Source organism: Emiliania huxleyi (assembly GCF_000372725.1).
Source record: "Emiliania huxleyi CCMP1516 chromosome Unknown EMIHUscaffold_133, whole genome shotgun sequence".
Taxonomy (NCBI): domain Eukaryota; phylum Haptophyta; order Isochrysidales; family Noelaerhabdaceae; genus Emiliania; species Emiliania huxleyi.
The window spans coordinates 138,779-150,858 of NW_005201259.1; the positions used below are offsets into that span (position 1 = coordinate 138,779).

General features: G+C 64.5%; 3 protein-coding genes across 3 annotated transcripts in view; 2 read left to right on the forward strand and 1 right to left on the reverse strand.

Annotated features, from left to right (window-relative positions):
* Positions 1 to 2,886: 2,886 nt before the first annotated feature.
* Positions 2,887 to 4,129, reverse strand: Lhcf58 (light harvesting protein). Its single transcript, XM_005788634.1, has 5 exons — positions 4,057 to 4,129; positions 3,860 to 3,983; positions 3,676 to 3,786; positions 3,217 to 3,440; positions 2,887 to 3,083 (listed from the first exon to the last, which is right to left on the reverse strand). Exons 1-5 carry the CDS (start codon positions 4,107 to 4,109, stop codon positions 2,960 to 2,962), a joined length of 636 nt encoding a protein of 211 aa, XP_005788691.1. The 5' UTR covers positions 4,110 to 4,129; the 3' UTR covers positions 2,887 to 2,959.
* Positions 4,130 to 7,319: 3,190 nt separating this feature from the next.
* Positions 7,320 to 10,451, forward strand: EMIHUDRAFT_110313 (hypothetical protein; the record flags this gene model as incomplete). Its single annotated transcript, XM_005788635.1, has 4 exons — positions 7,320 to 7,699; positions 7,757 to 7,994; positions 8,256 to 8,969; positions 10,269 to 10,451. The coding sequence occupies 4 exons, from the start codon at positions 7,320 to 7,322 to the stop codon at positions 10,449 to 10,451; spliced, it is 1,515 nt and encodes a 504-aa protein (XP_005788692.1).
* A 705-nt stretch (positions 10,452 to 11,156) lies between these two features.
* EMIHUDRAFT_226561 (hypothetical protein) overlaps positions 11,157 to 12,080 on the forward strand; it is a gene marked incomplete at both ends in the record, with an annotated part of 1,945 nt that continues 1,021 nt past the window's right edge. Inside the window, 2 exons of the mRNA XM_005788636.1 lie at positions 11,157 to 11,259; positions 11,487 to 11,620. Coding sequence (XP_005788693.1) covers positions 11,157 to 11,259; positions 11,487 to 11,620 — 237 coding nt within the window. The remainder of the gene's footprint in view (positions 11,260 to 11,486; positions 11,621 to 12,080) is intronic.

The following is a 12,080-nucleotide window of genomic DNA, read 5'->3' on the forward strand; positions in this document are numbered from 1 at the left end:
GGGGGGGGGGGGGAGGGGAGGAGGAGAGGGGTGAAAGAGAGGGGAGTGCGGGGGCCCGGGCGGCGGCGGCGGCGGAGGAGGAGGAGGAGGAGGGGTGGCGGGACTCAGGGTGGGACGACGGGTGGGGCGACGAGCCTCGTGTCGCCGCCGAGGCGCCCCCCGCGGTGAGGAGCTCCGCAGCGGCCGAGAGAGGAGGCTCGTCGGCTCTTGCCGTCGCGGCGGAGGAGGCTCATGCCGCCAGCTGGGGCGCGGACTCTGGCTGGGGCGACGACGATTGGGGGCCGGACTCGCCCCGCCCCGCCTCGTCCACCCCAGCGCCGTCGGAGCAGACAGCGGAGCCGCTCCCACCCAGCGCGCCGGATGTGGCGGAGCAAGGAGAGATCGACGACGCGGCGCCGCGCAGCGCGGCCACGCGGCGTTGCGAAGGCTGGTTCGGGGTCGATTCACAGAGACGGCCGTGAATAGGATCTCGAGGCGGAGCTTGAGGCCGCTCTTGGCCCCAGCGCGGCGTCGCCGCCCGCTGCGCTTGCTGCCCCCGCCGCACCCAAGCCAGACACTTCTTGGGCAGACAGCGATTGGTAGCGCCGGGAATAGTGTTGGGCGAGGGTGCAGTTGCACAGGCTGGAACGTGGGGGGTGGGGGGTGGGGGTGGGCGGGGGGAGGGGGCCGCCGGGAGAGAACGCCGGTGACTACCGCATACCGGAGGGCGGGCTCGCGGGCAAATGGTGCCGGGTCCCGGCTGTGCCGACAGGGGGGCGCGCTGGTGTGGTTGTGCGCGCGCCCGGGCGGTACGGTCGGACGAAGCCTTTTGTACCACAGCCTGTCGCACAGCCTCTAAGCGACGATTCGTTTTTTGTTTTTCAGTTTGCGTAGAACCGTAAGAGAGACCACAGACCGCGCTGGCAGGTGCCATTTCACTCTGACATCAGTCATCACGCTAATCTTGAAAACGCCTCCAACGGAGCTCCGTGTTGCTTCCAGCGCCCTCCCCCGCGCTCCCTGCGGCCATGGCCGATACTACTAGTATGAGCGGTCATCTGGCTACCGCGAGAGCGACCCAACTCGTCGACACCGTCCGATGATGGTGCCGCAAAGTCAGCCTTCGGAGGCTATCGCGGGGTCGAGCCGGCAGTACCAGTAGCCGTGACATGTGGTTCCACCACCCCTCGTAGGCTTTGCCTCTGACCGCCACCGTTCCCAGGCTACCTAATGGGATGGAAAGGAAGGCTCGGCGAGCGTATAGAAGCGTGCTCGACCTCGTCGTGGCAACCTGCAAGGCAGCGCTGGCGGGCGAGATGAGCGTCATGCCACCTGACCCGAGACGGGTCGCAGGCGTCGTACCGAGCGCGTCGAAACCGTGTCCTGATGTGATCTGCACGGGTGAGTCACGTCGGCGTCAAAGGAGCGACGTGCGACCTGTCAGAGCTTGATCTCCGATCTCAGCGGCGTCGATTCGTCTCCGGCGGCGACAATTCGGTACCTCCCCAGGACGCGCAGAGGCAGCTGCGACCCCGCCAAGTGGACGGGGGCACTCCGCGCCACCTGCCGAGTGCCCCCGTCCACTCGGCGGGGTCGTAGCTGCCTCTGGAAGGCACCGAGAGGTACCAAATGGCGCAAATGGTCATAATCAAAGTTTTGTAACGCGAGCTGTGCCACAGTGAAATGGCACTAGCCGCTGTGGCCCGTGCGCGGTGCGGACTAGGTCCAGCCCAGGGAGCAGGGTGGCACAGATCTGACGTTTATCTGAAAGTATAGAGATGAGAGTGAGGTAGAACCGGACCCGGTCAAAGTCGGCGGTTTTCGGGGGGGGGGGTATGACGAAAAACGGCGGGCGCATTTGGGCACTGACATCCGTGAGATCCGTGTTTTGCGGTACACCTCTCCGCTCGCCACCTCACGCTCCGCCGTCCGGCCATGGATGGTTCGATGGAGCTCGGCGAGCTCCATCGAACCATCCAACTCCGGTCACCGGTACTGAACGCGCTCAGCCTCAGAAGGTACCAAACCGCGCGAATTCTGCACGCCTCGCTGCACCGCTGGCTTGACTGAATCAGGCAGCAGCAGGCTGCTGCTGCTGCCACAGCAGCAGTCTGCTGCGGCCCCAATACGCAAGTTAATGACCAGCATTGCTGCCGGGGGCATTCGAGCCGCCACAGCCGGTGTGCGGCTGTGCACTGCCACCTGCCCGCGGCTACGCACAATGTGCGCTCGCATGTCGCATTGGATGAGCCCTGCTGATGGACCTGCGTCGCCTAGCTGCACGAGAGCAATGCTGTAGGCGGCGGCCGTAGCATACACTGCGAGCACACTCGGTGCAGCTGCGAGGTGCAGCAAGAGCACGTCGTTCCTGCCTCTGATGCCACTCTCGCGGCTTGTGTAGCGCGTCACTCGCGCATGCTCTCCAGGAGCTATGGCGGGCGCGTGTGTGGGGCTGTAGCCTGTGTTTGGCCGGTTCTGACCCGTTTACTATCAGTATCATGCCTGGGCCACAAGCACACGGGGAGCGGCTCAGGGGCCCAGTAAGCCGCGGAATCGCCAAATGTCGGCAAAAACAACCCGTGGCCGCGCCCGGACGTGTCTGGTGTCTCGTGTGCGCCTGCGCGCCACCCAGGGCGCTGCTGGACTGTGGCCGGTGCAAGTATCTCGCAGCCCGCGTGTCGGCACCGAGTTGAGAGATCATAGAGCGTTCCTGTGGAGCGAGAACATGTGTGAAAGTGTTCAGTAAAAACCAAACCGTATAAAAAGCTAAAACTCTGCAGAGCAGCAGCAGGTGCACCACCTACAAGTCACAATGGGGGAGGGAAACGGACGGGCGGGCGCACTCTCATGTCTCGGGCACAGAGAGCTCATACACAGTAGAGCCAACCACGCACAGCTGCGGCCGCTCGCCTGCCCCGACTGGCCTCAGCACCGACTGGCCTCAGCACGTCTCACTCAGCTTCGCGCCTCCCTTCGGCACTCAGAACGTCCCGAAGGGCAGCGCGAAGCCAGGGCCGGTCAGAGCAGGCGCATTCGCGAGGAGGGGGACGGAGCCGGGCACGGCGGTCGCCGCACAGACGGAGGCGATGCCAATCATGGCGAGGCTGTTGAGGCACGGATGATGGGAGGGTGGGAGGGGTCAGGGTGGTGTGAGGGAGGACGGCGGGCGGGGGGGGAGGGGGGGGGGTCGGGTGTGAGGGAGGACGGCGGGGGGGGGGGGGGGGGTCCCGCGCCCACCGGCCATTTTTTAGGTTGGAAAAGAGCTTCTCCCCCTTTTGGGCCTCAATCAGCTTTTTGGGGAAGCCCGGGGGGTCCCAAAAGTTTTTGAGAAACTTGGGGTTCCCCGGGGGGCCCCCCTTTGTGTAGGGGCCGGCCGGATCGAGGCACTCGGACCCGTGCTCGAGTCCGGGGATGGTCCAAAAGATTTTCCATTGGCCCAACAGCGGGATCCTGTTCCACGCCTGACGCACCGGGCGACGGGCGACGGTGGGAGGGGCCGCGGCCAAGATGGCGGGACTGTGCGGCGGCGGCGGAGCCGTGGCGGAAGTGGCGGCGGCGGCGGCGGAGGCGGCGGCGGCGGCGGAGGCGGGGGGGGAAGAGGAGGGTGGGGGGGGGGGTGGGGGGGGGGGTCGGCGAGTGGAGGCATCCTCGGCGGTGACGGGCTCGGCGGCGGAGGTGAGGGCGGCGGGGGCGCGCCTCGAAGGGGCCGACGGCAGACAGCTGCTCAAATGTGACGCCGGCGGTGGGCGAGAGGTAGCCGGGGAAGTGAATGTGGTTGATGTGAAAGAGAAAGCCCACCATCGCCGCCTGCGCGGGGCGTTACGACCGCTCTGCTCGGCGACCCGCAGCCAGTGTCCTCATGGCGAGCGAGAGTGCGCACCATCGCCACGCGGCCGTGCTTGATCTCTGCGTGCCTGAAGAAGGCGAGCGTCTCGTCGCCGCCCAGCGTCGCGAAGCCGACCGGGTCAAACACCTTGTTGCCCGTCTCGGGCCCCACGCCCTCCCTATTTGATGAGGAGATGCAGAGTGCAGCGGAGAAAGGCGCAGCCTGGCGCTCGCGCTGGCACTCGCGCTCACATGGTCTCAACGCCCATGCGCGGGGCGAGGCCGCTGCGGACGACGCCACGCATCGCCGAGACCGGCGCGGAGAGGGCAAAGGACGACTGCGGCAGCGACAGCATCTCTCGGCGACCGAGCTCTTCCAGGGAAGCGTCTGTGATCTGCGAGCGACAAATTGCTCGCGGGATCTCGCCCATTTCTTCTTTTTTGGGACACCCAGGCATTGCGCTGGCGCGCGCGCGCCGGCCGCGGCGGCCCGGCTCATCCTTTTCTCTCTTCAAATAAAAAGATTTTTCTCGGCCACAGAGGTGCACAGCAGGCTGGACTGCCCAGCCCTCTCCGCGCGGCGATGCGCCCTCCCCCCTCGCTTTTGCAAAATCCTGCAAAGGTGGGGACGTGTCTGTCCTCGACCCAGCCCTAGCTTGGGATGTCCGTTGTATTTATTTATTTATTAGGCTGGACTGCCACGTTGGCTCGATTGGACTCGCATGAGTGTCAATCCCATGCTTGATCCCATGTTCGACGAGACGGCCGTCTCTTCTTGCTCGTTGATTCACAATCACGGGCGCAAGAAGCTCAAGAGCTGCCCGCACGGGTGCTGCCCGTCGCCGGCGGGGGCGCCGGCGTCGGAGAACGAGCAGCTGCAGTCGCCTGAGCAGCCACCGTCGAGCAAGGCCGCATCCCCAAGCCCGCAACGCGTTCTGCGACCGCTCAACCTCACCGCGAGCTTCACGCCGCCGGCTGCGACTGGCGCCATATCTGTGGCGCCTCTGCCGACGGCGCCTTCTCCTCCGCCGCCGCCGCCGTCGGCAGGCGGCGACGTGCGCTCGACGCTCGTACTCCTTCGTGATGAGGGCTTTGGGAGCACGCAAATACAAAAAATAGGAATCCTCCGTACTCGAGTACTCCGATGCAAGTGCTCCAAGTGCTCCAGCTGCGAATAGGACCGCCGCAAGCGGCGTGGCGTGAGGCGGTTGTGCATCCCTCCGGGGGCCCCTCTGCGCCGGGGAGGCGTTGTTGGAGGCTGGGAAAGAAAACGAAATCCCGCGTTTGAGAACCCAAACGTGCTTTTTGTTGGGTTGGCGCTGAGGGAGGGTGTAGAGGATGTAGAGTGTAGAGCGCTGTAGAGCTGTAGAGATGTAGAGCGCTCTGGAGCGCTGTAGAGCTGTAGAGCTCTACATCCGCCGCGGGACGAAGCGCCTCCGTTGTAGAGCGATGTAGAGCGCGATTTTGCTGTAGAGTTTGTTGTAGAGGCTCTACAGCCAAACCGCCGGGAAGGCAGTGACTCAAAGAAGTCGAGCCGCGCTAATGGGGTGTCTCCGAGCTTACTGGAGCTCTGATGGACAGCCCTGACTATCCCTGACACACACAGAGAGTCACTCTGACGGCACACAACACCCTATGACTGCGTCATGACCAGCAGCCTGCCATGTGTCGCCGGTGCCGCTTTCGTCGCTGTGCTTCTTTAGCAGGCGGTGGACTGTCGGCTGCGAGGACGGTCGCATTTGCGCGAGGCGAGGCGAGCATTGCTGCGCGTTGCATGCGCCATGACTCGCGCCAGCGCGTGCGGGAGCTCCTGGCTGAGCGTTGAGTCCAGGCGAGTTGCGCTGGCCACTATCACTACGCCGAGCCGAGCTGACGCGCCGAGGCGCCGGCCAGCCGCAGCCGTGAGGCATGCCACAGCAGCAGAGGCACCTGCCACCCATTGAGCGGGCAGACAGAAGGCCAGGGCAGCACCAGGGCGACCAGATTCGACGACGAGCGGACGATAGTACCGCCTCTGTTCGCCCTGTGCATGTCAGGCCAGGCTGCAGCAGGGCACTACCATCGTGCTGCCCTGCTGCAGCCTGACCTTGCCCACTGTGCACAGTCGCCAGAGCACCACCACCGCCCGGCATCGTGTCACGGCGAGCTCCTTCTGCGCCCGCTCGCGAGGCTCTCGCGCTGGCACACTTTGGCCATCTGCTGCTCGCGTTCGGCGAGCTCTTCTCCGCACTCCTGCCACGGTGCCGTCACCACACACCTTCTGGCCGGCCTTTGAGCCGCGCGGACTCGCCGGCGGGGGCAACGTGTCGACCTCTCTCTCTGGTGCACCACGGGCCGCGACGGCTGCTAGCAGCAGGCGCGAGGAGGCAGTGTGCCGGCACAGTCGAGCCGGAGCATCGGGTTCTTGATGCTTGTGGGATCAAGTCTGACCTTATGTGGCATAATATGCAACAATAATGCGATGCTATCTCCCGGCTTTTTGAGATATGATCCCTCAAAGTCGAATTATGGTTTACTGGTGACCATAGTAGTGTCTGGCTTGTTTGCGTTTCTTCAAACGAATCGTTTAAAGTCTCAACAATCACTAAGCTGCTTATGGGGCACCGCAGAGGCTCCCTTGGGGATGTCTGAGGCCACCCCAACCACTCACCAAGCGGCCTTTCGTGGGCGTATTCAAAGCTACTTTTATGGTTTATTCCCACACACAAGACACATTTGCGAGTATCGACGAGTTCGAGAGAGCCACAGGCTTTCGCTTGGGAGGGATTGAGCGCGCTTGGGACGGACTTCAGGTTGCACCTGAAAATCTGACGGTTCTCGCTCCCCATCGAGCTCTTCTTGCCGCACGGCCGCTCTTCCTGATCCTGTGTGCCGGCACAGAAGCTCCGTGTAAGCCATCCAACCTCCAACGTGATAGGAACGAGTGTATCGCTTTGACGGATCGACCGTGCTTGTAGCTTGTTATCCACATCGATGTGACGCACACAGTGACACATCATAACGACACATGCTCTCCCACCCGCCGGGCCGCAAAACGCTCTCGACGAGAGCCACAAGAAGGCGTCCGCACAGCAAGCCGCTCGTCCGGACAGCGTGCTCCCTCGTCGATGTCGGCGAGCGCATGGCGCACGCCTTGGACGGTGGCGAAGCCAAAACACCGATGTTGGCCGTACGCTGGCGTGAGCGGCGGCGGTCGAGACCTCACCCTTCGCGCCGACGACCTAACCTCACTCGGAACAACCTCACCCACACAACCCAACCCAACACACCCAACCTCCACCCAAAAAGCACGATTCTCTGAAGTTGGGCCCTCGCCTTCGCCTATTTTCGCCATTTTCGCGTCGCTGCGTTTCTGGGGATAGGTAGTATCGGCAACGCCCCTATCCAGCAAGGAGCCGGAATCCAAGACAATTGCTTCCACGCGACTTTTACGTTTCGCGGGCTAAAATCCGCCCCGCCTTGCACCGCCCTCGAAGTGACGCTCCGTCGTTGTTTTTGTGCGTCAGTGCGTCTCGATGAATCGGGGCCGCGGCTGGATTGGGCTTCGCCTCACGACGGCGTGCGTGACTTTAGCCCTGCCGGCCAAGCGAGCGTCCCTAAGCAGCGACTATGAGCACGCCGAGCACCTGCTCCGCGCGGGCTTCGAGCGCAAGCCCCTGTCGCTGGCTGATTCGCAGGCGGGCGGAGACTGCCTGCAGCACACTCTCACCTCTGGCCAGCGCGATGCGGTGGCCGATCGGTCGTCCCACCTGGATTCAGCTACGTTTGCTCAGCTACGCACTTTCTCCATGTTCGTCGGCTACTCCAGCTCTGGCCACACTTTGGTGGGCGCTCTGCTCGATGCGCACCCCAACATCGTCATGGCGCACGAGCACGGTTCGCTGCGCGAGTACAGGTCGCTACGCGCAGCGAGTACAGGACGTCAGCTGACGTCCGGGGAGGGCGCCTCAAGGCGGACGGCTCTCTTCACCTCACTTGTGCGCAACTCGGTCACGTGCGCCGTCTACGGGCGTATGCAGTCGGGCTTCAACTACTCGTTCGGCGGCGCGCTCCCATGGCAGGGCCGCTGGTGCGCTGCGAGCCAGACTGACGACCAAGGGGTGTGCGAGGGCCGCGGTCTACTGGCCATCGGCGACAAGAAGGGCGGCCAGACAGCTGAGGACCTCATGGCCCTCAACGGCACCGCGCAGGTACTTGCACGCACACACACGCACGCACGCCGCAGTAAGCTGCTAGAAGCTGCTGCTCGGCTGTGCACATGGATACATCACCTTCACCCCACACACTTGCTGCTGCAGATCTCTCTGCTGCTTGATATGGCGGCGGGGCTGCAGCTGCCCCTCCGGCTGTTGCACGTGTTGCGCAACCCGTTCGATATGATGGCGTTCGCTTGCTAGAGAGTTTGTCGTGGGCGGTGAAGAGCGTCTATTCACGCCTCGGTCCGCAAGCAGGCGACGCGCTGGCTGGTGGAACGGTCGAGTGCGGACCTGCGCCCCGCGGGCGGTGCCGCCCCACCCACCGACCAATCGTGGCACGCGCTCACCGTGTGCGAGCTCGCCTACCTTAGCACAAAGGCGTGGTCCAGACTCTCGCTGCTCGCCAAGATCCTGCGGCTGCGCGCCAAGGTCGCCGAGCATGGCTGCACCTGTTCGGTGGAGGGGTCGAGTGGCCTCGCATGCGCGTGCGCCCGTGCAGGCGCATCCGCAGGCGCCGCCGCCGCGCCGGCCAGCCTCGCGCAGGCGGATGTTGGCTGGCTCGACCTGAGGACCGAGCTCTTCACAAGAGAGCCTCGCGTGCACCTGCGAGCGCTCTGCGCCTTCCTCGCGGTCCCCTGTCCCGAGAGCTTCCTCGCCTCCGCGACGGCGGTGGTGCGTCCCGCGCGCAGCGCGACGGCGGAGCTGCTGCGCTGGCCGCAGCAGTTGGTCGACGCAATCACCGGGCGGTTACGAAAGATGACGAAAGATGACCCGTCGCTCCTTCCTTTGCTGGGAGGCTACATTGACGAGACTCCCTTCAGGTCCGGAGCCACAGGCTCGGGTGATCTCGCGCAGCTGTCAACGCACGTGCCGGAGATTGCGAGGATGCTGACCGATCGGTTCCGGTGCCAAGAAAACAAAGACGCGCACCGGAGGGCCCTGACCAAACTTGCGTGGTGGCGGGAGCCGGTAAACCGAACGGCGCGGGCAAAGGCGGACGCGATCGTCGCGGGGGCACAAGCTATCCACGACCTGCATAGCCAGCGGCGGCGGGCCGCCGCCAAGGAGAGGCGGGAGCGAATAACGCCATGGCAACCACCAGGAAAGGGCCCGAGTCGCTAGCAACATACCTCCCACAACACTTCATTACCGGGGACCAATGCCTAGCCCCTGTGTGTCCGCCGCGTGTGGAGAGGAGCACCCCCCCCCCCCTGCGGACGGCGGACCCCCGCGTCGGCGTCGCCCCGCCGGGAGGGCCCGCCGACCCTCGAGGTGAGGTGTGAAAGAACAGGTCTGGGCCCGTGGCTCTCGCTCCCGCCTCGAGCCTCGTTTCGAGGAGGACCACTCGAGCGAGTAGTTGCCGCACGCCCAGGGGGCCGGGGAGGCTAAGAAGCGCACCGCAGCCTTGAGCCTAGACGCTAGACCGCAGCGGGCCGGACGATTGGGATCGGGCTACGAGCAAGAAAGCCCTGGCCCTAGGGGGGTGCGCGTTCGCAGGGAAGGGGCCATAGAGAGTAAACACGGGTCTCCGAGGGTCGTTGGCTCTACGCTTTGGGTCGTTCCCCTAGCCGCTAGCGGCGGAACGCCCCCTCTACACTCGGAGCTAATTAGACACCAGACGGAGACGCGAACACGACGCACACACACTCTCACCCGACATCGCCGCTTAACACATCCTCGCTACCCAACGCGGCCAAAGGATTATCAGCTGGTCGGCCGCCATGTGGGCCTCCGGGCCTGCTACGGCGGCGCGGCCGGTTGAGGCCGGGCTCGGCCCGGCCCGCGACGGCTGGCCGCCGTCGAGCGCGCTCGCACTGCTCGTCCAAGATGGCGGCGGTGGCGATTGCGGCAACAAAAGTTCAGTCGTACAGCGCTCAGGCGTCTGGCATCTGTCGTCTGTTGTCGCATTTCGCACACGCGCGCGCCGCGCGACCCGCCCGTCGCTCCGCGAGGGCATGAGCCTTCCGCGATTCGATCCCGCAGCCAAAAGCTGCTCGCTCGAACCGCGGCCGACTCCGCCATCGCGGCCGCAGCTGTTGAGCTCTCCAGAAGACTGGTGCCTCATATGCTGCCTCCCTGCGGATGCTGCCGGCGAGCCTGGCGGTCCTCTGTACTACAAGGATGTGCTGACTCGATTCTACCTCGAATTCTTCTACCCCCACGACTCGGAACGCGAATGTGACAGGACCATCGGGTCCTTCAGCCACCAAAGCGAGATCACCCGAGAGCAGCTGAGCCTGCCTCTGGCCTCGCCTCCCTCTCCTTCAGGCATTCGTTGGCATCCTATGGGTCGTCCAGAGTATCGACCTCTGGCTTGTCAGCCGCCCCACCGAGGGCACCATGAAGTACAGCGATCGCCACCTCGCTGGCCTCTCCGCAGGCCCCCCCGACCGCGTCAAACTCATGGGCGCGGGCTCTCTCGGCTACGGGACCGGCCCCAGCTTCGGCTGAGGGCTAACAAGCTGCGGAGCCCAAATCACTGTGAGAGTCGTGATTTCTTGTTGGTCTCCTAAAATCTCTCTCTCCCAAAGGATGTCCAAAGAAAGAAGAATTGTTAAAACACAAGCCTCTCTCACAGCACGCTGGCACGACAAGGGCGCGGACTGGCGCGGACTGGCACACCCACCGGCTCACCGAAAGAAGAAAACATGCCAGCAGGATGGGAGGCGGCACCTCGGTCCTCGCTCCACGCCGCCACCACACACACAGGGATTTCACGGGACAGAAGGTGTGTCGCAAGCCGTCGCCCGCCCAAAAAGAAAGAAAGAAAAGGACAACCCAAGGGAGGGATGGGAGGACGGCACGCCGCCACCACACAGGGAGGGATTTTAAGGAGAGGGGTGTGGTGCGCTAGCCGTCGCCCACCCTTGGGCGTCCGCCTCTTCCTATCTCTCTTCGCAGTCTCTCTCCGATTCTCGCTTCAACCTTCGTGCCACCTCGCGGTCGCCCCCTTCTCGTCGTGCTCTCCCTTGTCGCTTCTTCCTCTGTCGCGTCGCTCTCCTCTGCCTCGTTCTGCGCCGCCGCCGCCGCCTGCCGTTCCCTTGTTCTCTCGGCTTCTTTCGCCTTTCGGCGCAGCTCCGCCCTCCTTGCTGCATATCCTGGCCCCTCGAGTGCGCGCAAGTGCGGATCGTTTCTTTTGACACCATGTGTGTGTATATGGCGCGCTTCCTGCTCTGGCCTTCCGTCCTGCTGTCGGCCACGCTTGCGCAGGCGCTCGTGGTCTCGTCGGGTGGCAGCGCCTCTCGTCTGCGGCAGCAACGTGCGCGAATGGCGCTTGCAGCGACGCAGCACGTGCCGGCCGGCAGCAGCCAGAGAGGCGTGCTCGAGACATGCATGCACATATGTGTCCATCGGCCCGTACCACCCAATCGCCAGCCGCGCGCCTGTCTCCACCGAAAGCCTCACACAACGCATGGCGCCTGTGGGTGGCAAGTGCCACAAGAAGCAACCACGCGGCTTCACTCGCCAGTGCCTACACCGTTGTAGGCGAGCGGGCCGGCGAGAATGCAGTCTATTTCATCATGGGCGGGCCGGGCTCCGGGAAAGGGACGCAATGCGCGCGGCTGGTGGAGCACTTTGACGCGACCCACCTCTCCGCCGGCGACCTCCTCCGCAGCGAGGTCGCCTCTGGGTCGGAGCAGGCACTCGCTCTCACAGCTGCATGTGCACCTCTCACTCCTCTAGCAGCTCTCTCTCTCTCTCTCTCCTCTCTGCTCGTGCCCCCCCCCCCCCCCCCCCCAAGGGAGCCCGATCCCCCCCCCCATCCCCCACCGCCAAATTCTGGCGAGGGAAACCACCGTGGCACTGCTGCAAGCGCGGGGCCAAGGGTAGCAACAGGCCCGGCACACTGCAGGCGTCGTGACAGCGACCGGGGCTTCCCCCAGGCGGCGATGGCGAAACCGCGGGGACCCTTTCTCGGCGAAGGGTTCCCCCGCTCGCTTGCCAACCTGGGTGCCTTTGAGGGGCTTCAACGCCTCCCCCTCTTGCCCCTCTCCTCGAAAACTGCCTCCCCCTTCCGAAGAAGTCCAGCCCAGGCGCACTTTTTTCCGCGCCTTAACGGAGACCATTTCCCCTTCGTTT